At 41.7% G+C, this 24,109-nt stretch overlaps 1 protein-coding gene across 10 annotated transcripts; it reads right to left on the bottom strand.

Annotated features, from left to right (window-relative positions):
- Nucleotides 1–622: 622 nt before the first annotated feature.
- Nucleotides 623–23,724, bottom strand: LOC118118134 (dynamin-2). Of its 10 annotated transcripts, none has more exons than XM_047342421.1 (21): nt 23,266–23,718; nt 20,239–20,312; nt 19,147–19,296; nt 18,845–19,048; nt 17,431–17,529; nt 16,590–16,750; nt 16,203–16,345; nt 15,979–16,114; nt 15,321–15,388; nt 14,785–14,923; nt 12,348–12,434; nt 12,164–12,234; nt 8,468–8,522; nt 8,216–8,227; nt 5,985–6,095; nt 4,848–4,957; nt 4,652–4,763; nt 3,519–3,686; nt 3,157–3,383; nt 2,525–2,779; nt 623–923 (listed from the first exon to the last, which is right to left on the bottom strand). In XM_047342421.1, the coding sequence occupies exons 1-21, from the start codon at nt 23,424–23,426 to the stop codon at nt 884–886; spliced, it is 2,583 nt and encodes an 860-aa protein (XP_047198377.1). In that variant the 5' UTR covers nt 23,427–23,718; the 3' UTR covers nt 623–883. The 10 variants fall into 10 exon arrangements, with proteins under 10 accessions (XP_047198377.1, XP_035026942.1, XP_035026952.1 ...); XM_035171051.2 differs by lacking the exon at nt 623–923 and adding an exon at nt 1,430–2,270; XM_035171061.2 differs by lacking the exons at nt 623–923; nt 14,785–14,923 and adding exons at nt 1,430–2,270; nt 13,298–13,436.
- Between the last annotated feature and the right edge of the window lie 385 nt (nt 23,725–24,109).

Raw genomic sequence — 24,109 nt, 5'->3', positions numbered from 1 at the left:
AAAATAACCTTTCTCAAAAACAACATTGATATTATGTGACATTCAGCTGAAGTTGTTGTAAAGGTTCAGTGTGTAGGATTTAGTGGCATCTAGCTTTGGATATAACAACATACAGTTCTGTATGTGGACCATGTCAATATGCAGTTTCCTGATCTTTTTATGCCTCTGTGCCAGCGACTGCCAGTGGCCTGAGGCAGTACGTTTTCACTTTGTCCATCTGTCCGTCCGTCCTTTAATCCCATTCCCGTGAACACGATATCTCAAGATTGCCTTGTGGGAATTTCCTCAAATTAGGTACAAATATTCACTTTTACTCAAGGATGAACGGATTGGATTTTGGTGGTCAAAGGTCATAGTGACCTCACAAAGTGCATTTTTTGCCTAGTGGAAAAGTATGTAGAAATATGTACATGTAAACTGAACTGGTTGGCGGAGGCATACAAACGCAATGCGGTTTTTCTTGTTCCTCATTTGACTTCTTTGCTCTGATTTCACAGATTTTAAGTGAGGAAGCAAACTCATGAGACAAAGTATGTATAGACAGAGAAAACGCATGATAATTGATACACAGTCGACATTAAAAGCTGGAAATAGCTAAATAACTAAATATCATACCTGTATGTACACGGATGACCAGAATATTTATTATGTCACTTGCAGTTAGATCACTTTTAAATTGTTGACAATACTTTCCAGCCACTGTCATAATTTACACCAATTGTTTCTGCACCTTTCCCTTCCTTTAGTGTCAAACTAAAACAGCTGTAGACAACGGAGATTTTTTCATGCACTTAAACTTCTGATAACCTTCATATCAAACTGAGCAGACTCCTCCAGCTCCTGCTGACTGAGTCCTAGTGTGAGTGAGCAACGTCTGTTTCCTTCACCAGTGGTTGGGACGAGAGGGGACTTGTGGAGGTCGCCTGTGTGAGGAGAAGATGATTAGGAGAAGGCCGTGAAGATTTCCACTTCAGTTCCCAGATCATTTGTTGAGCAGTAACACAAACATTATGGGGATGGAAAAGATTTCCAGAAAATAAAGGAGTGGGATAGCATACCTCCAGTCACAACACAAAAGCCATATATAACTCTATCTTTACTCTGTGTTGCCACTGGCAACCACTGTTACCATGGTGACTCACAGCTCCATCATACAGTAAGGACAGAAGGTCACGCCAGTCTGCGCACAGAAAAGTGAAACGTTCTTGTGGATGCTCGGCTCTCTGCGTTTCACTATTATGCAAATCAGACGGTTCTGATCTGAGCGATGCACTGATCATATCACATGAGCTGTCAACTGTTTGTGCACGGAAACGGTGCAGTGCATGAGAGATGCAAGAAATAATAAGAAAAAGAACGCCAGAGAAAGGCTTGAGGAAGGAAATGAAGCAAAGAAAAAAAGCAAGTAGAAGCACCAGATACCACACTGTCTTTTTCTATGCTTTTATTCAGTCCATCACTTTATACATAGAGGCCCTTTACATTATCTTTTTTCCCCCCACTATGGCTTTTTAAGATGATGCTTTTTGAAGTAATAAAGTTATTTGTGCTGGAGGCCCTTTATCACCGAGCTGTGAGAGGTAACAGTCTGAGGACGTTTGGCTGGGCAAGGTCACCTACTGTGTAATTATCAGTAACGCACCGTAAAACATCCCACTGCTGCAGCGCCCGACCTTCCTCCTCCTGCGTCTCATGTTTCATTGGCCCACAAAGGAAGAATACTAACGCCTATCCATACATGTAATAAAGTAATCAAGCTGAAGCTAAGATGTATCATACATTGGTCAATTTTTATAAGCTCATTTGAAGGCTGACTTTATAGATCTACCAAAAAAACTAGGAGCAAAAGGACTTTTATCAAAAAGTGCTGCCTACTTACTGAGGTGCTTAGTGTGTAAAATTACTGACAAAACATTAGCAAGTAAAATTATTTCTAAATGTGTTTCTTTACCAATATATAAAAAAGTTATAAGAATCATACATTGTTTTAAGGCACATTTCATTTCAAATGAAACAAAAATCCAAGATGACCTGCTTGATTCATGACCTGCAAGTCAGTAAAATCATCAAATGTATCCCTTTTCATTACAATGAAAGCAGAACATTTCAACATGTTAAAATACAGCTACCTACACAGGAAGTTACAAAATTACATACTGAAACAGCATCAGGAATTATAAACATGTAAATGTGTGTGTTTCTAGTCAAGCAGGGAGGGCTCTGAAGGACGTATGACAGTGGGTCGGTTGGGAGCAGCCGGGGGTCTTCTGCTGCAGGAAGAGAGGGGAGAAAGAGGGTGGAGGGGAGGGAGGGAGGGAGGGAGGGAGGGATGAAACATGCAAGGCAAAATATCATGAGAAAGTCATGCACCAATGCTTCCAAAATCACCAAAAGTCACAATGCACAGAACAACCCTTCACCAGCAATGCCAAAGCCACAACTAGCAAGTATTAAATGTTGTGTATGTGTGTGTGAGTGTGTGAGTGTGTGTGTGTGCGTGTGCACAGAACATGAGGGGTCTTACCTGGGAATCCCCGGCGGCAGCGCCGGAGGCACGCGGGCTGGCCTCGATGGGACAAGAGGCACAGAACTGGAATTGGCGTCTCCAGCATAGGCCGTCTGCCCCGGTGGAGGGCCGGGTCGAGAAGGCACAGGCGGCACTCCAAACGCTGGTGAGGGATTGAGGGGGGCTGGAGGCCCCGCGGTGGGCCCCCTCACATTTGGGGGTCGGCTGGGAGGGGGCGCTGTTGCTGAGGCCGGGCGGGATGCTGCAGGCGGACTGAGAAACAGGGACAGAATTCTTAGTAGAGTAGAGAGTTTGAGAACAGTTGAACATGAGATATATTATTTTATTATTATTTAAAAATATAAATTCACAAGAATAAAGTCTCAAATTTACGAGAATCAAGTTGTAATACTATGGGAATAGAGTTCATTTCAGAATACATTAATAATAAATATTTTGCCTGAAATTAATAACTTTTATAATAATTTTATATACTGCCTGCTTATATAATAACATGCATTATTAAATACATTCCTTTAGTTTTGATAACACATTTGTTTAAATGTCAACCCTGACATTTATATTACAAACATTATGGTAAGAACTTGTGTGCATTCCTGCAGTTTTTCATAGTTTTTTTTTATTGTTACCTTGGCTCCTTGGCCATCCAGGTGTCGTCCACTGGTGGAGGCACAGGTGTAGAAATAGTGGTGGTGCTTATGTCTCCAATGAGGACCAGGGCCTCTTTCAGAGCATGATACATCCTCAGCATCTCATCTCTCCTCTGAGCCTGCTCCGCTGACTCCTCCATCAAACTGCCCTGGTCTCCTGCTGAGTACAGATAGGCCAGCAGCTCCGAGTGGATGAAGTCCTTCGCCTGGAGTCGGGGGTGGAAAAAAAAGATTATTACAGTAAGGACTGACCTTTGTTACTGATAAATGACTTTTTATACTCCTCTAGAACTGAGAACCTTTACAGAAAAAGCAAGAGACAGATAAGGACAAGGACGTACGCTGTTGATCATGAGGTGCATGATGGTCTTGGGCATGAGGTCTCTGATGGACTTGTTGACGATGCCGATGTAGGAGTCCACCAGGTTGCGGATGGTCTCCACTTGGCGCTCCAGCTGAGGGTCCATGGACACGGTGTCGCTCGGATTCATCGCATCTTCGTTCTCAGGCTTGAGGAGACAAAGACAGAGAAGAAGAAAAGACGATGAGGTGATTTTTTTTATTTGTGTGATCGGACAGCGGTACGACTCGGCGCTCGGGTCTACTCTAATTAAGTAGAATAACTAAGTACATCTCCCTGTACATTTGGTTTTCTCTGTTTTAGACTTCTATTCACTCAACACTTCACAGTAACGATGACCCCCAAGTCTTTTTGAGGAAAGGGAACACATTTGGAAACACCAGAGTTGTTTTTAAATGCTGGATGAGAAGTTTTGTGTATGTTGAATATTCAAGTGATGATCCCTGGCAGTGAACTTCCTGATTCAGCAGGGAAGTGTACAGAATCAGCAATTAACAGAATAATACTGTGTCATTAGCGCCACCAAAGAGATTACTCTAAACAGAAAACTACTAAACAAATCAGCATGAAACTTGGTGGAAGGGTGTGACATGGGTCAGGGAAGAACCAGTTAGGGGGGACTGATATTTATGATTGTGAGCAATTTGATGCAGATCCCAATAAAAAGCTGGCTCTAGTGAATTATATGTGGTCATAAGGGGACTGTTGGGCCTTGGCGGAGGTTACGTGATCTACTGAGTGCAATTCTTGTTATAGCACTTTGCAAACAAACCCCGAGAAAAAAAAAACAGACATATATCTCAACATAATAAATCCTATTATTTAAAGAAATAAAATGATACGTATACGAGTTTAACACTTTGTCTAGAAGCTAGGACAACAAATGCAGACAACAATATTTATGACAAAGCAATGTTCTGTTCTCAGCTTGGCCTCGGCCCCTTTCAGCATTGATGACATCACGATAAGTCTAGGCACCAAATGGACTCACTTCACCACCCCGCCCTCCACCGGGATGCCACTTTCTATTATCCATCTCATATTGTGCACGGCAAAAACATTTTGTTCATTCTCTCCTAATTGGATTTAAAATGTGAATACACTCTCGCATACCTGGTCCTTCTCTGGGTAAACACCCGCTCTGAGGAACGAAGCCTTCCAGCTGTCAACATCCTCCTGAGTGTCACACGCCAGCTCAATCTGACGCAGGTCTTTGTAGACATTCCTGTGGGAGACACATGCACAGCTATTAAATCGGATGAAAACAGATGAACGCCATAAACACTGTTGTTTTAGGCAGAATCCTCACCTCTGTTCAGTGTTGAAGATGGCGAAGACGTGTTTGCTGGACATGAAGCCTTTCTCCACATCTCTCAGCTTCAGGTTGTCCAGAGGCAGCATGTACTTCTTCTCTTTCTCCTGATTAAACACACGGCAGTGTCGTGATAAACAATAATGAAGAAACCCAGAATTCACTTCAAAAACACCGGCAACACCAGAGGAACCTGAAGACATTTCTTTACATGTACAATAAGACGGGGGAGTCGCAGCTTGAATTGCCAGAATCAGTTCAAGAGTAATGCTGAACTGTAGATTAGTTAAAAAGACTTAGAAGTCATTAAAATCCAGCATTTATCTAAATATTCAGCGAGGAAACTTCTTAACAGAGTTTGGTTTAGTTGATACAGTGGCAGCTGTTCTGGTTCAGGAAGCCGGCGATCATGGGTAATATCCCCAATTCAGTTGGGTTTCAGTTCAGTAGCTGTGTCTCAATTCAGGGGCTGTATCACAGCAGAGGGACTAGGCCGTCCTATTTCGAGGGCTTCTTTTACATTTCATTTAGCTGATGCTTTTATCCAAAGCGACTTACAATAAGTGCATTCAACCATCAAATGAATCTGTCCATCCCCAAGAAACGAAAGCTCCAACAGGTGGATCCTTCCCAGCCTATCCCAGGATTCATTGCGCTTCACTGACAAACCATTTTTCATAGAGGTAATGGCTCCGGCAAGTGATGAAACATGCAACGCTTGAGTATCAGGCTTCATCTGTTCAAGTGCTGAATACGGAAATCCTCTTTAGACCAGACCGTCTCATTTTGGTCCGGCCCTCACACTCTACTCAGCCCACGGAGGAGGCTCTGTTCATGGGCCGGGTCCACCGCGTCCTACGAAGGATGCAGCCTCTGAATTAAGACACGGCTCATGAGTGGAACTACACAGTCAGAGCTCCACTCAACACATTCTTTGTTTTTTCTCTACATAAAAATCACTCAAACGTTCGGACCCCCAGCCCTATAGAATTTATTTCCACATGTGGCTGCAGAGGGTGTCGCTACAAAGTAATCACACTAAATGACCGGGACATCTTCCTCTAATCATGCCACAGAGAAAAGGAGATTAAAATACATGTATTTCTGCATTTGTTATCACGCAAGCCGCCTTACCTCCTCATCTTTATACCAGGAGAGAGACTCGGCCGTCAGGACAAACCAGTAGTCCTTGGATCCTCCCTTCATGATACTGATGTTGATGGTGAGCCAGCCTCTGCGGATCACCTGCACATGAGAGTCCAACAGTTGACTATACAACACACAACCTACCAGAGGAGAAATGTAGATCCACAGCAAGCAAACGCTTAACACTACAAACAACTGAAACCCCAAAATGTATAGTATCAACATTGAAAACAGCACAACAGCCACTGAAGAGCAGTGGGATTCACCATTGAAAAAAACCAGACAGTATCTGTAGCAGTAAAAAAACATCACAGACAAATGATGACAGGTTTCAATGTGAAGTCACCTTCTCTGCATCCCTCTCTTTGCAAGACTGACAGAAGACAAAGGGAAGAGACACACAAGGACAATAAGCAGACATATGCAGAACTCTGGTCTGACTGTTGTAACCAAGGGTGTGTTATAGAAGTGGATGTCACCACATCAAGTCCACCTCCACATGAAGATGACATGTTGATGCTGTGGCTGAAAAATGTTCTTCTGTTTTTCAGACAGAAGCAAGATCCATCAGGAGAAGAAGGAAGAACTGCATCGTAGACGAATAACACATTTAGTTCTAGCAGCTCAGTGGACGTTAGGGAGTAAATGGAGGCTGCAGCTTATGACCAGAGAAGGTACGTTTCACCAGTTCTGGCTGTAGGGTGATGTATGATGTATAACATGTTGTTCAACCATGTCTGAAGCAACATATTTATACATGTTTGAAATGTCCACACTCGAAGTCTGCAAAATCTCTCGTCAAAAAACTTTTTTTTTTGCATTTTAAAGATGATATGATATGACAAGAAATACGAATGTTCTCTCCTCCATCCATTATCTATATCCTCTTGAGGGAAAGCTGGACCCAATCCTGCTGACACCGGGTAACCAGCGTATCACAGGGGCAACATACAGAGACAGACAATTTAGAGTCTTCAATCCCAATCTGCATGTTGGACTGTGGGAGGAAGCCGGAGTACCGGGAGAAAACCTATACAGACAAACACCCAGCTCGAACCGGGAACCTTCATGCTGTGAGGCAACAGTTCTAACCACGACACATCACCATGGCCCATATGTCCTCCCTTTCTCTCTCCTAATAAAGAAAAGGTAGATTTTGTTCTCATGTGATTTGGTGTCTGGGAGCTGCTTCTTGAACTTTGTGAGTGCTAAGAACCAGTGTGTAGTTGTGCACAGCACCATCTGCCCAGAGTTTGCTCATTAGCTACCAGCTAATATTAACTATTGGTTATACCAGATCAAGTAAGGTTGTAGCATCAAAGCCCCAGAGTCATGTCAGGGTTGTTTTATTTCTTATGACTCTTTTCATTCATAAAAGGAATAATGTGTTTTTACTTCTTTTCACACAGTACACGCTCCGTTCTGTGTCTGTGTGCGTTTACTCCAGACCCTTCAGAGTAGGCTGTCTGGAGACGAGACATTTCCATGTTATCTAATTGTCTCTCTATGTGAAATCCTATACACATAATTAACAAAGTACCACAAACTACCTGTCTTATGTTTTTACCTCCACCAGGGAGGTTACATTGTCATTGCTGTTTATTTGTCTGTTAGTAGGATTAATACAAGAACTACTGAGCTGGTTTATGGAACTTGGTGGAAGGGTGGCAGGATCCAGGATTTTTTTTACATTGAGAGGTAGGTTGGATCTTCGCATTTTAATGGCTCTTGATTAAAAACATTTTTTAGGGGACAGATATTTAAGATTGTGTTTAATTTGGTGCAGCTTGATTGCATTGAAGGGGACTGTTGAGCCTTCATGGAGGTATACGCTCTACTGAGTGCTATTCTAGTTATATGAAAAAAATAAGTGTCAAGCAATTTCAGACAGATTTAAAAACTGTATCCAAAGCCCCCACAAAAACAAGCCTAGTTTAAAACACAGAACTTAAATCATCAGTCCCAAATAGTTAGAAGTTAGTTAGTTAGATTCCGGGTTGAGGAAACTTTGCTGGTGTATTCACTGGGTACAAAATTGTCATGAGAAAGAAGTTCCAGAATCTGGCCACCACTTGAAACACAGTATCTGGTTCTCACAGTACAACCAGCTCTTTCACTTCCCTTTCAGCAAGGAGCACCAATCTCTTGACTGACCGTGGACTCCCCCACCCACCCAAAGAGGATGTGACCAGTGGAGGTGCGTGGGGTACTGTACTTACAAGAATCTCTCCCTGGGCCATAAAAAGGAGGAACAGAAGAGGAGAAAAGAGGAAAGGGAAATAAAGAGGGAAGACAAGAGGGGCACAGACAAGAGTACGTAAATGTGGAGCAACGTAGGGCACCAGTGATGATGGGCTGAGACAATGTCAGAAAGAACAGGAAATAAAGCAAACAGCAGGAAAAGCAGCTGCTATGGTGCTACAGTGGTGTGAGGCTTTTCTATGGGCTGTTTTTGGTGTCTGTTTATTTACCTGGTTAGGCATGACTCTCTTCTTGGTAGTGTTAGCAGCAGTTCTCTGCTGGGCACTACAGGAGAGGGAAACAGTGATGTCAACTCTGCTAGAAATACGTATTCACAGCAAGACAAAGACAAACTAATTGATCAGATTAAAGAATGAAGGAATAGAAATATGGTATCACATGGTACAGTTTATATTTTAATGAGCACTATATCCTGACCCCCGTCACCCTTAAAGACCCAGAGACTGACATTTTTTTTGACATTTTAATGAGGATTTGTTACATATTATATATTGAAAGGATTGATCCATTCCCATCTCCCCAACTTCTTTAGTGCAGGTTAGAGCCTGATATCAGTGAAGTTATAGTGTTCACTTATTGGTGTCCAGTATGTGTCCACAGTAAGTGATTCAAACCATCATTGTCCCCACTTATCTATATTTTCCCTCTGTACTGGCTGGCTGATGTGTTTATCAATTAAGGAACATTGCCAGAATTCTCCCTGTGTCACATTTAAAGATACAGAAACTATTTTACATGCTTTTATCTCATCACACCTGGATCACTGCAACACTCTACTTGCCTTGATAGAAAATCTGGAGAGCGTCCTCAGACAGTACAGAAGTGAACTGAACGGTTTTAACCAGAGTAAACAGGTTGGAACTCATCACCCCGCTTTGAGCCTCTTTACACTGACACCCAGTCCATTTTAGAATTGATTTTAAGGTCATTTTAAGTACTTACAATTGGGCACTTAATGGTCTGACTCCTCAGTATATCACAGAGCTTTTATTGCCATATACCACCCTGCTCACACCTAGAGATCCTCTGCCAAGGGCCTTTTTACCGTTTCCTTTATAAGCTGACATACTTTTATCCACATTCCCGGATTTTTTCCTAATTCTAGTTGTTATTATTGTAGTGGGTGGTCATGCTTGAATTTGAGTGTTTTTTTGTTTTTTTTAACTTATTTTTTATTTAGTTTTCAACAAAACAATATGCATTTTCAGACAGTTACTTTCTTTTTCATTTTTCAACTGTATATAGTATTGATATACATGATATTCAGGTACAGTGTGCAATGCATAGAAAGAACAACAAACATCAAATAGTGCTCACTCCAAGAGAAAAAGAGGGGGGATAAGAATAAGAATAAATGATTGATTACATACATAATTCATTAAATTAAAATAATATTTTTAAATTAAATTAAATTAAAATAAAACCAGGGATGAAGAAATAGTAATTGTCCACTCCATTTGGTAGATGTCCCATACTTTTTGGGTCCATATATTGTATGTGGGGGGGGTCTGGTTTTAACCATTTGATGGTTATACACTTCAATGCTGCGGTGAGTAGTATGTTTAGCAGGTATTTTTTGGCCCTCCCGTCCAGGCCTTCAGGCATCACTCCCAATAGTACTACTGTCCTGTTGGAATATCTCTTTGAGGGCATCAAAGACTTCTCTCCAGTATTCCGTCAACACAAGTTGGAATGCGTCGGGCCCATCTTGGCTAATATTTCTGGTGTTCTGAAGAATCTGGTAATTATTTTCCATTTAAATTCCCTCCAGGTGTTTGAATTTGTAACTAGGTGTGCCTCTGTACACATCCCCTCCCAGGTATTCTGTGGTATGACCTTGTTCATTTCCGCTTCCCATCTCTGCTTTATCTGTAGGAAATTATGTAGATTCATAGATAGAAATATGTTATATAGTTTACTTATTGTTTTCTTATCTTCGTTCCCCATCTGTATTTCTATTAAGAACCCCTCTAAAAGGGGTACGTTTTAAAAGCTTTCCCCACTCTTTGTGTGTTGTTAGAAAAGTTCTCAATTGCAGATATCTGAAGAAATCTGTTTTGGGGAGATCAAAATCCTTTTTCAGCTGCTCGAATGTCTTGAGGTTGTCCTCATTAAATAGCTGGTGCAGGTAAACCAATCCCATATCTGACCACTTTCTAAAGCCCGTGTCTAGATTGTTAGGTGTGAAGGTCTTCATAGATCCAATGCTTGTTAGTGATGAAATTAACTTCGGAAGCCCAAAAGCGGTCTGTATTTTGTTCCAGATTTTAAGAGTGATCTTAGTCCACTCTGCCAGTTCTTTTATGGGTGCATCTAAAAAAGGCAAGTTTTGTAAGGCCTCTGACCATAGGTTTTTCTCAATATTAAGCCAGCGAGTGTATGTGCTATTCTGAATCCACGCTATCAAAGGTTTCATTTGTGCAGCCCAGAAGTAATATTTTAAGTTTGGAAGTTTAAGGCCTCCGTTTACCTTAGATAGTTGTAAAGTCTAATTCTAGGGCGCTTTTTTTGCCAGATAAATTTGGAAATTATTTTATCCAGGTTATCAAAAACGGATTTTGGAATTTCTATAGGTAGCATCTGAAATAAGTAGAGAAGTCTGGGCAGAACATTCATGCGAATACTTTCAACACGACCGAGCAGGGACAGAGGGAGCGTAGACCATCGTTCCAGGTCACTATCAATGCACCGAATTATTTTACTATAATTGGCCTCGTACAAATTCTGTAAGGATGGGGGGATGTATATGCCAAGGTATTTTATACTGTCTTTTGGCCACTTAAATCCACTTTGGAGTTTTACAATTCTTGAGATGTTACCATTGACATCCATAGCCTCTGTTTTTTCCACATTTACCTTGTATCCTAAGTAGTATCCATACTGTGAGATGAGTTCCTTTAGATGTGGTATAGTTGATGCAGGTTGCGTCAGATATAATAATACATCATCAGCGTAAAGAGATATTTTATGCTCTTCTTTATGTATTACAGTCCCTTTTATTTTGTTATCATCTCGGATGAGCTGGGCCAAGGGTTCGATACTAATTGCGAACAGCAGGGGTGATAAAGGGCAGCCTTGTCTGCAGCCGCGTTCCAGTGTGAATCTTTGTGATCTATATCCATTAACTTTAACAGCTGCCTGTGGTGATGAATATAATGTTTGTATCCAATTTAAAAAGTTGGGGCCAAATTTGAACCGTTTTAGTGTTTGGAATAAATATTGCCATGATACCCGGTCAAATGCTTTTTGAGCATCTAGGGACATAATCATTTATTCCGATTTCTCTTCTTTTTGATGAGATATAATGTTTAATAAGCGTCGTAAGTTATCGCCATAGTATCTTCCAGTGATGAATCCCGTCTGATCAGGGTGGATAATTTCAGTGATTATGTGATTGACTCTTCTTGCTAAGATTGCTGTTAGAATGCGCAGATCCCCGTTCAGCAGTGATATCGGTCTGTAGGATTGGCACTCTGTGGGGTCTTTACCTTCTTTATGAATTACCACTATAGTGGCCTCTTTCCAAGACGGTGCCATAGTTTTAGATTCTAATGCATGGTGGTATGCTTTTAGCAACAGTGGTGATAACATATCCTTAAAGGTTTTATAAAATTCATTAATATATCCATCTGGTCCTGGGCTTTTATTATTTTTGAGCGTTGAGATCACTTGCTTGATCTCCCATTCCTCAATAGGCTCATCTAAATTTGAGTGTTTTTATTCTTTTATTCACTATGCTTTTATAATATTTTTTGGTGTGTTTTGTTTTTTACTTGTTTTGAGGAGATCCAAAGATCGAATTATTTCCTAGATATTTTCAGACGGACCTCCATCTCTGCTGATCCTAGACCTAGTGAAACGTAGTATTAACTCATCATTAATCAGTATCTGCAGCTGAGTCTTACTTGGCAAATCCGATGAAGTCCTCATGGTTAGTGTTGATGTAAGAGAGCTCGATGTCGATCAGCAGCAGCACCTGACGAGAGAAACAGGACAAGTTTTTATGTGCACAAAAAAAGCAAACGACAACTTTATAGGTAGACTGCAACTCTTGTTCTCTCTCTCACACACACACACAAACACACACACCTGGTCTTTGGTCTTGCTGTCTCGCTCTCTGACATAGGTGGTGACGATCCTCTCCGTCTCTTCTCTTAGTCGAGGGTACGAGCCCAGCTGTAGATGCACACACCCACACACACACTGCTGCAGGCACCGTGACTTGCACAACACTATATCCACATAAGCAGTTACACCCAACCACTGACAGTAAATATGCTGCATATACAAAAAAATATTAGGCAAGACACAAAGAGTGAGGAGGCATGCACTAATGACTTCACTATCAGCTTGAGACTTCAGGTTACAGGTTGAAGATGTTGACATAGAATCTGAGTTGCAATGTGATAGTGAATTAAGATCAGTGTTAGTGTTTAATGATCTCAAGCTGTAAGAGAGTCTCAACAAATCAGGGAGGAATGAGGAGTCAGGTTTGAGTCCAGAAGGAGGTGAAGATTGAGTGTGGTCTGGTGGAGATCTGCCGGGGGTTTTATTATTGGTGTCACTGGTGCAGAAAGGGGTGTATCACAGGTAAAATACACACAAATCACCTTTGACAGGACAGGGTGAAGAACAGCCACTGTTGTGCCATTTTAGAATCAGCCACATTTCTTAGTGTGGGAGTGGGTATCTGATTTGGGGAGTGAGGCAGGGTGAGGGGTGGTTATTTCACAGGTCGCAGTGCATGATGGGGTACGGGTGCGGGTCCAGGATCAGAACAGGGAAGGTCTCCTAGTTTTGTCATTTAAGCGGGAACCACAGGAAGTTGGGTGAAGCGCCAAAGCAGTGGAGGGGGGGAGCAACGATCAACAACACTAGACATAGACAAGTTAGTTCAGTTGATTTTTTTTATTTTCTTTGACTGCACTGAATCAATCTTTGCTCTTTGCTGCCATTTATTTCCCCTTCACTCCATTCTCTTTCTGCCTGTCTCTATTCATCACTTCATTCAAATCGGTCTCTCCGCTCTTCCCGTTTACCTTTTCAGTGCACTTCCTGATCAGGGTGACAAGCTCGGTGACGACGAGGTCAACGCATTTCAGACAGGGGTCTTTCAGCTTAATGACCTGCTTTTTCACTATAGCCTCAAACGCCAAGTCAGGGGTGAACAGGCCTGTCCTGTGGTGAGGCGTCGTTGGCGTTGGATGTTTAATGTAAGGAGGTGTAGCATGGGCCACGGCGAGGACAAAGGGAACGGTGGTAGAAAAAAATGGACGCCCAAGTTGGATAGGAGAGTTTTGGGGAAACAAAGAGTTTCAAGAGGGAAAAGAAAGAAAATTAGTTCTACTTCATGTTCAGAACACAAACAAGCTGCAGGTTCTCATACATGTTCATTGCAGTTTCTTCTACCTGTCTGTGTGTATGTTAAGAGTCATTCTGCAGCTTCTTAGCCATGTAAGCCTGTGACTCTATGACTGGTCAGTGCGACACTTTGGTCCAGAATAAAATATCTCAACAAATGTTTGCAGGATTTCCATGAATTGTTCAGACGATTATGGTTCCCAGAGGATGAGGCCGAATGATTGTGTTGCTTCTTTAACTTTTCCTCTATCGCCACCTTCTGCACACAGCTATACAATGCAGCAACGGACCAAAACCCCAAGCTAGAGATCTCTTGTTTTATTATGAACATTTTTTTGGGCTTATTATGAAACTGTGGCAGGACAAATTAGAACATGGCGGAACACCACAGTCTTGATAATTATTGGGAAACACTGCTTTGACGTGGTGCGACAGGGCATTATCCTCTGTGGAGGTTTGTGCTCTCAGAGCCCTTCTAGTCTTCCTATTTGTCCCAGCGTTACTTTACATAAGTGGTTGTTTGTTTGTAAGCAGGATTATGCAAAAACTGCTTAACTGATGTCCATGAAATATTGAGAAGGGGTTGGGCACAAGGCACGGAAGAATGCATTTGGAGCATATCTGGATAAAAGGGCAGATCCAGGAGTTAGCCTTGGTGGAGGAATGCGTTCTCCAAGCGCCTTTCTACTTCTACAAATGCTAACATGCTGAACAAAGATGGTAAACAATACACATGTTGAACATGCTTTGTACGCTGACATTAGCATTTAGTTAAAACAACACTGTGCTTAAGTCAAGCCTCTATAGTGCTGCTAGCACGACTATAGACTCTTGTTTAAGCTGTAGCTTCAAACCAAGCCTGCAGCTTGTTTTGCAATGAACTTACACAGGAATGTGTAACAATCTGTCTGCTTCTGACACCACACCAGTACACACAGGACATTCAGCTATATCTACTGATACTTGCTCAAGCAAACTTCAAAGCAGGGCTGTGAAAATGAAGTCCCCTGTTTGAATTCCTGCACCATATTTTTCATTCCATAACTGTGGCTTTACAGAATTGTGTGGCCCCAAAATGGCCCCCAGCAGCAGCCCAGAAGTTGCTCAGTCTCTGTGGTGTGTATGTACGGGTGTGGCAGCCAGGCAGGAGACCATGCAGTGATACCTTATTGGTGCACTGTCTGACTGTGTTGATGAGCTCCTGGATGACCAGGTCGATGCATTTCAGACACGGCTCTTTCAGCTTAATGATCTGCTTTTTCACTATGGCCTCAAACGCCAGGTCAGGGGTGAAGAGGCCTGTCCTGGAGGACATACAGACAAGACACACATGGAGACACGGAGCAGGAGAGGGGGACAGAAAGACACAAAAAGGGAAAGTGTGAGACAGGCTAAAAGACAGGGACGACGTGAGCAGACAGACACTGAGGACGACAAGATGGTAAGAAGTGGAAGAAGAACTTGAGGAGGTGGAGAAGAAGACGGACATACGGCCCACGAGCAGGCAGGAGGAGTAAATAAAAACTGGTCACAGATAAAAGAAAGTAAAGACAGACTGACAGATGGTCAGCACATTAAATGGACACAGACACTGACAGTTGAAGACAGAGAAGACTGTACGTCTTTATGAAGCTGACAAACAAAAAAGCCGACAGACAGGTCAGTAGACAAATGTTTTGTCTGCAGTCTGTCTCAACTTGCCTGACACCGTGGATGTTCTTGATGGCATAGCTGATCTCTTTCCTCAGCTCCTTCTCATCAAACTCCATCTGAGGCACAGCGCGAAAACACACAGAGATTTGACATGTTCTTTGTAAAATAAATTCTACGGTTCAGTGCCACTCGTTACACTGACACACACGGACAGAAAGCATTATAAGAAAAATCTGAGTGCCCTTTCTTTTATTGGAGTTATGAGAATTTAGGCAGTATAGCTACAGTGTGACACCAGCATTCTACAGATGACTACATCAGGACAAGTATACAGGAGAATAAAAGCAGTTCTTTGCCACATTAAATGACAAATATCAAAATATATGACTTAAATGTGATAATGAAAATGCCAAAGCATAATAATAACAAAAATAATAATAATAAAAAATCATATGAATAGAGAGCAATTCCTTAACAAATCAAATGACAAATATAAAAATATATGACTTTAATGTAAACAATGACATTTATAAAAAAATATTACTACTGCTAAAATAATAATAATATATACAAATATAAATCATAACAAAAGAGAACAATTCCGTAACAAATTAAATGATAAATATAAAAATGTCTATGACTTTAATATGAATCGAATGTAATTATTGAAATCTCTAATACTAATAATAACAAGAATAACATTCACCTTCACCAGCTCGAATGGGAAGCGCTCGTGAAAGATGCGGTTGATCTTGGCTCCACCGGACAGGTTGGAGGTGTCCACCTGATCTCCAGACCCCTCGATGCACTTCTCAAAGTCGACACCAAACTGCTGCACCATCCTGTAGATTGTGCGTAGTTTAAGGGAAATGTCATAACTTTTTGCAAGAATGTACTCGTGTGCCTGAACCTGAATGCGTAGGGACTGACTGAAGTAAGGCCTTGGTCTTGCGTGTGGGGTCGTCAGGGCGGAAGTTCTTGTACTCCTCCACCTCCTTCTCCAGCGACAGCAGCTGGCTTTGCAGCTTGCTACGTAACCCCGGCAACGTGTCGCGGATGTGATTGGTAAGTTGCTGGAGAAAAATATAAGTGAAAAAATATTCGAAGACAAGTCGGTTCTGGTATTGAATTTTAAGTTCAAGCATCCACATGCACTTGTTAAATTATCTAATGTGACTAAAGTCAGTGCAGCAAATCTCCACATGAGTCAACACATTGAGGCACAAATGATAACATCCCAGGAAAAAAAGTATCCTTTTATAAATCAGTCCCTGTGCTTGTATGTACGTGTGTACGTATGGTCATTGTGTGTCTCACCTGGTTGAGGGTCTTCTGCAGGTGAGGTGTGCCCATGCGTTCTGCAATGTGTCTGTATGCAGGATGGGACAGGAAGAACTTCCTCTCAGCAGCCAAAGCAACCCGGATGTCTTTCTTCCCATCGATGTCCTTTTGACTGCGGTTCACCACCCCGATGTAGCCTGAGGAAAAACACAGACCAACAGGAGAATGAAAAAGAAAACCTTGACTGAAGAACAGACTGAGGGTAAGATGCCCCAAATGGCTTAATTTCTGAATAGTGGATCCAATGACCAAATTGAGCAAAAAGTGAAACCAGCTGCAGTAGAGGACTAAAAGAGCCTCAACTGGAACAGAGCAAATGTTTTATAATAATTTGAGGTTATATATTTTTTTTCTTTTTGCCCCCAGAAACTGTGGATCTATGATTTCCTGACTAGTCTGTTCAATTGCTCCAAGTGCTCCATAAATCAAATATAATCATATTATTATTATTAAGTGTAAGAAGGTTCTGTTAATCTGATGTGAACACAATGAAACTCACAAACAATTCAATCAATTTAACTGTTAAATTTCAAAGCCAATGCTTAATATTACAGGAGAAACACCTCAAATAATATGTCACTGGCAGTTGTGTGTGTCTGATAAACTGATCTGAGTACCACACCCTGGTGGTAAATATATGTGTGTTGGGATATCTGTCCCTGTGGGTCTGCTTAAAAAAGTGACTGTTCTGATCTTAAGACTTGCCAAAATGAAATAAAAACATGTCGTCAACTTCTGTCCCATCTCTGCAAGTATTCCACTCTTTTGTAAAGTGGTGGAGTTAAAGAGAGCATTTAAAATGTGTGTGTGGTCTCACCTCTGCGCAGCGGCAGAAGTTTGTTTTCCAGGATGTCCTGTGCATCTGTCCCTTCGTCCATCAGGTCCAGCTTAGTGATCACACCAATGGTCCGCAGACCTAAAGAACAAAGTGCCACAGGTAAGACTGATGCTCTGATATTCACAGATGAAAGAAGAGGGGTTTGGGATGAACACACACAGTTTAATGACATTATTTAGCCAGTTTAATTTGAAGAAAGGGGAGGGATGTTTGTGAGGCAGGAAGTCAACTCTAGCCGCACTGCTCTACTGCACTATCCACAGTCCTCTACCACTGACACACTCCCAGTCTATAGGAGGTCTACATGAAGCTGCAAAGGTTTCCCATGTCTCCCTTTGTCTGTCAATACCTCTGGTGTTCTACGTCAGCATTGCTGCTTGTTGTTTCAACCCCAACACCACCCCCCCAGCATCCACCTGCAGAGGATATTAGTTCACCACTCTCCATTGTCTCTATGTAACAAGAACCTAAATGCCCATCTCCATGTTCTGCTGCTGTAATAAACATTTCAAATGATGTCTGACTGAACCCATACTGTGTTGCTACCCTGATGTAGTTTCAAAACCTTGCAGCTTGTTTGTACTAAACCTAAACTGCGGCTGCGACTGATGAGAATGTAATTTTAAAGGACATTTTGATCAAATGGTGAAAAGAAAAAAGTTCAGAGATTACCAAAAAGTTCATTATGAGAGGGACCAATTGACACTAGCACAGCTCAAAGTGCTCATGTGCCAGCAACAACCAAAATAACTTGTGTACAACATGTGAATATAACAAAGTAACCTTTGAGGTATGTGTATGCTGCAAAAAGAAGAAAAAATAAAGAAGAAAAAATAAGTTTTTTTTTAATTATAATTAAGGTTATATTAAAGTTATCAATTCTGTTAAAATAACTTTTATTTGCACAAACCTAATTCATTCGTGTGTTACCAGTTGAAGTAATTTCTTAAAGTTGGTTCAACTATTTTCTTCTATCAGTGTGAGGTGAAATTCCTGTTTAAAAAGTGTCAAGTGATAATTTAGTAAAACTGCTAAACTGTCGGTCCACAGCAGACTAACAGTATGTAGTCATTATCATATTACATAGAAATTGTTTAAAAAGATCCTCTGCATTGAATAAAAGGGGCGAAAAGCAGAGATAATTACATTTAATTATATCTCTTCATCGATGCTGTCGGAAAGTCTTTAACAACGTAACTGTTAATTATTCTGATGAGCCTGCGCCGAGGCAAAGATTAATAGAAAGAAGATGAGAACAAATGGCTGCAAGATCCAGCTGGAAAGACTTAGTGTGGTCTGGTGACTCAGTGACTCAGTGTCGGATTAGAGCAAATAATGGCTCCGTTTAGAAACATACCAATATCAAAAGACACACACATCAACATGATCTTACCCTGAGGGTCCACCTCCTTGGCTATTTTGAGGGCGTCAGAGTTGGCCAGGTCACTGTTGGCCGGGGTGACGGCCAGGATCAGGCAGCTCTCCTTAGTGATGAACTGCAGCAGCATTTCTCTGATCTGGTGCTCGATGTCCTGAGGCTGGTCCCCCACCGCCACTTTGGTCATCCCCGGCAGGTCGATCAGGGTCAGATTCAGCACTGAGTTCACAGGAAGGAAGGACTCAGTCAGACAGAGGTTGAAAACTCACCACTACACAACACAATACGTTTTCACAGCGTGTGCATGTGTGTGTTACCATTAGGGGAGTAGACACGGAGGTTGATGGGGACCGGGGAGATGCCCTTGTTGGAGCCGGTGATACGCTCGGTCTCTGCTTCGATCTCCTGACGGACTTCTTCAAAGTCCACAAACTTGCGGCCCTTACAGTGCAGGAACTCGGCATATTCTACATGGTGAAAATGAGAAATGCAGACAAGAGAGACATGAACGAGAGATGTGTATACAAAATATATAGAAAATACTCAATTTTATATTATATTGTATTATTGTTAATATTGTAATTTTTAGACTTGTTAATCTATTGAAATTCTCAACAGAACCCTTGAAACAAATGTTTTTACTGTAGACTTCTCTGACTTAGATGTTTTGTCTCATCCTGCTTTTAATCCTCTTTTGTTACTGCGCTTGTTTGTCTGCCTGGTAGTTAGCGGCACAGCACAAAGCTACTGGACGGATTACCACGAAACTTGGTAGACAGATGTGGTTTGGGCCAGGGGAAAATATATAGCAGATCTGGATCAGGGGGCACATCCAGGAAATAGTTTTCACTTTCTGTAACACTGAGATCATCAGTGTTTATATTGTTTTTATATATTTATATATCTTATTTAGAGAATAAATTATGGATCTTGATGAAAGAACTGATATTTATGAGTGTGTGCAATTTGACAATTGAATGTGTTTCATATAGACACTGTAGGGGCTTTGCGGAGATATGAACTGAGCTACATTCTAGCTAATATAATATACTGCTTATTCCTGAAGTGTTTTGACCTGTTTAATCTCATCATATTTTTTATTGTTTTTAGTCTTCTATCATAATGTACTCAGTGTTGCATTTATGCCTGAATTATGCTATGCAAATAAAGTTCATAACTATTATAAGACGATGTACACATCTGCCCAAACGTTCATGTGAACATTTGCATGTGTATAACTACATGATCCGTATGTCATGTGGATGGTATGTAATATGGCTATAACCCACTTGTTTAACCTTTTTGCACGTGGCATAGATTGATTCTCTTTGCTTTAGCCTCGTTAGTTTTTAGTTTTGTGATGATTAAAGAGAATAAAAAACATTTAACCAGTAATGTGTGCAACTTGCCTGCTTTACTGTTAACCAGCTGGAGGATGAGAGGACGACGGGTGACAATACCAGATCCTCTGGGCAAAAAGTCCCTAAGGGAGAAACAGAAGTGAGGTTTAACAAACATACACTGGGGGAAAGGATATTGACAAGAAAATGTCAGTTTTGGCCGAGCGCGGCCTAGATTCACTATCCTGATACATGATGAATCGTTAAAATAAATACAAAAGAGCTGAAAAGGAATAAACACAAAAAAGGAAAAGTATTTCATTTTCAAATGATATCAAAATACTGCATATTTGTCTGCTTATACTTAAATTAAACGCCAGGCTCTACTTTGCCTCCCGATACTTCCTTTAATCACGTATGCAGGCCTCTATGTCAGCGGGTGCATTATTCATACAAGACCAAGATGGACTTACAACCCTATCCATTAAAAATAGTGCAGAGTTACAGGAGCGTCTCCCTCTGTTCACGTTACACACGTTCATGAGAATGGAAACTCCTGTTCAATAGAGCTGTGATCAGTTCCAGGTCAGTGGCAACACATCTCGCCGAGCCATGCCAACATGTCTGTGTGTGTGTGTGTTTGTGTCAGGTCACTGGTATAGCAGTCACACACACACACACACACACACACACACACACACACACACACACACACACACACACACACACACACACACACACACACACACACACACACACACACACACACACACACACACACACACACACACACACACACACACACACACACACACACACACACACACACCCTTTGCCTGTTGTCCACTGCTGACAGAGCAGTCAGGAAGTTACACAACTGTGATTCCCATCCTCTTTCCTCATCTCTTCCTGTCACTTATGAAAGCAAATAAGAACTATGATGATTACCAGCAACACAGTTCATCAATTCAATCATGAAGTCATGTGTTCCGTGAACGTCTGCTGACAAACATTTACTATTTAAATGTGAAGGCGTGGTCATTTTTGGTTAAACATTATTGCAGAATAAATACCTCTGGGCTGTTTGTCTGACACTGTTTTTAGACATTTTATATTCTAGAGCAGGTGTCACTACCAGGGGCAGGCAGACTGTAGATTCCAACCCAGACGCCATCCATTTCCAATGTATCGATAAATCATTCAGAATAATTTTTTATTTTTTATTAAGCACTTTATTTTATGTAAACTTCCTGTTATGCATTTTATTTTTTACTTGACATGAGAAAAAAAGAGCATATTATTTTCAGTTCATTAGTTTTTTTTTTTACTGTTTATAGACTTCACAATCAAAAGGTTTATGAATAATGACAATAATCGTTAAGTGCAGCACTATTCCCAACTTCCTTGGCTCGTGACACTTAAACTTTAAGCCTTTTAAAGTCTTTGTTTCATTTGAATAATCACTACACACAAATGCACAACAATCGAGAGTCAGTCTCAGCTGTCAATAGCATCAAATAACTAATTAAAACCAAATTTACCGGAATAATTTGCACTTGAACAAACATCAGTGTGATGAGAACTACGTAAATGACACAAACCATCTTTGTGAAAAATGCCCTTGACGTGCACCCTGGCTTTTTAGTTTGGTCCATGTCCCATCCATTAACATGGAGGAGGCGGGATTTATGACCAATTCTGATGCCCCCGACCAGGTGGCGATCGAAACGCTTTGGCTTCACTTTCGGGGGCAGCCATGTTGTCCGTCTTTGTATACAGCCTATGATTCAATCCTATATACACTTGGTCTAAAATCATTAAGAAGAAAATAAAAAGGACACACTAAATCAGTCATGGAAATAAAACTGTTGCGGCTTTGATTGACTTAAACGGGTTCTCACAGCCTCCACACCTCCGCATGTCGCAGGCCTAATTAACAAACATATACCCTTTTGTGGGTATATGTGGTGCCCAGTGTGTCATATACACATGACAGTGCAGCTGGTGACATCACTGATGACCCCAGCACAAACACATCAATGCCCCCACTGTCTCCCCCGGCCACTGCTTGGGACTCGGACACAAAAGGCAACAGGGGGAAAAAAGGAGACATGTCCGTCTAATCCACATTCCCTATCTCTTGGACAACAAATGAAATCATTCTCACATGTCGAGCAGTTAAGTGCTCTCATTTGTGGCTCTACCCTGACTTAGAGATGAAGACATAGAGCTAGCTGCTGCTGCTGCTGCTGCTATCTTCAGTGGGTTAGGCCTGAGCGGCAGCAATGTCTTCTTCCCCTTCCCTTTCCTCATTCCTGTGAAATGTCTTGACTGTAAAACAAAAAAAAGGGATTCTTCCCCACATTGTTGGAAACTGGGCCGACTGAGCCGAGCATGTGGCATTAATGTTGTTCTTTCTGCGATTCGTCATCCAGGACGATCCAGAACTGCTCATTGAAATTCCCTTGGAACTGACTCATCAACCTCACAAAGAGAAAACGTGTTTGCATGCTGGGAGCACAGACCCCTGCCACTTCCATTCATACTTTCGGTGTCACTCACCAATTATTGATCTATTAATGACAATGACCTCGTTAATGGAACCAACAATTTTTAGTATCTGACCCTTGAAAGTAAACCATTGACCTGACCTATGTAATATGACGTCCATAAAGGTGGATTTAGTGCACAGGGAAGGTAATCTCGAGGAGAAGCAGACTTTGTAAATGTTTGACAGGATGAGGCTCATGTGAGGCTGCTGAGGGAATCACATTTTAACTGCACAGATTCATTTGAATCTAAAGTCACCTTTTTAAACCCACTCCTCCAGAGTTTGTTTGTCACAACAGCTGTTTTCTTGCGTAAAATGCGTAATTATCGACCGTGAATTGCTCAGCTCCAAAATGGAAAGAATCCGTTAGGGGGGGAAACAGTAGGAACTGGGAGGCACAGACAGAGCGCGTACCCGAGCGCTTAGTTGGCGACTTTTACGCAAAAGTCTGGTTTGAATTATTAGGAAAAAAACCAGACTTGAACTAAGAAATATTAGCATTGGCCGTATCAGATAAATCAAATAAAAGATATAAACGTTACAACCTGCCGACGAAATTCTCCAGCACCGAGCTCTTCCCTGCGCTCTGCCCGCCGACCACCGCTATCTGCGGCAGGTCCAAGTTGCAGCTCTGGCCGATGGAGCTGAAGGCGTCCTGGAGCTTGTTGATGAGGGGAATGAGGTCTTCCATCCCCCGGTTTCCCATCGCGGCACCTCGGTGTGCCCAGCTGGGTCTTCTTCTCCCCCCCGGTCGAGTGGGAACCGGAGAGGGTCGCTCGCTCCCACAGCAAAGCCTAAAACTTCCCAGATGGCGCAGCGGTCTGCGCGTCTATCTCATCCAACCACAGCGGAGGTCCCGATCCTAGAGTCCTGACGGCGCCCAGAGCCCCGAGCAGCTTAAGAGCTGGACGATCGCATATTGAAGTAGCGACATTAACACAGAAAAACTTCTGTCATCATCCGGTCAGGCGACACCCAGCCTCCGCAGGAGAGTGTGGCTCCGCCTGCTGCGTCCCTGCGCGCACTCATTGGTCGGCTGGGACGTCAGTCAGGGAACCAGTACGTGTCATCTTCATTTTCTATGGATTTGGATTGAGTTTGAATTTGCACTTTGAGAAAGTAGGAGGATTATAACATTGACCTCATTATAAACTCAATGATTCTGTTTGGTGGAGTTCACATGCACAAAGTTAGCCAATAACTTTTACTATATGTCAGACAAAGATCTCCCAAAAAGTAATAAAATGTCCATATTCATCATAAAATGTTCAATGAACAATAAGAAACTATTTCTTCCCTCTTTATTTCATTTTCTTTCCTTTATATTCATGTTATATATAATGTTTTTACATAATGCATGTTTGTACTTTTTTAATTATGTATTGTTTG

Source organism: Hippoglossus stenolepis, chromosome 2 (genome assembly GCF_022539355.2).
Source record: "Hippoglossus stenolepis isolate QCI-W04-F060 chromosome 2, HSTE1.2, whole genome shotgun sequence".
NCBI classification, from domain to species: domain Eukaryota; kingdom Metazoa; phylum Chordata; class Actinopteri; order Pleuronectiformes; family Pleuronectidae; genus Hippoglossus; species Hippoglossus stenolepis.
Note: the sequence above shows the minus strand (reverse complement) of the source record. Positions and strands in the feature narration are given on the sequence as shown.

What these genes read in the sequence shown, in the direction of transcription:
- LOC118118134 (XM_035171051.2), bottom strand. Translation starts at nt 23,426, where the DNA reads ATGGGAAACCGGGGGATGGAAGACCTCATTCCCCTCATCAACAAGCTC. An exon ending in ACTTCTGCCGCTGCGCAGAG is followed by an intron (nt 16,751 to 17,430) that starts GTGAGACCACAC and finishes GTTTTTCCTCAG; the next exon opens with GCTACATCGGGGTGGTGAAC. An exon ending in TCCCATTCGAGCTGGTGAAG is followed by an intron (nt 15,389 to 15,978) that starts GTGAATGTTATT and finishes GCTGTGCCTCAG; the next exon opens with ATGGAGTTTGATGAGAAGGA.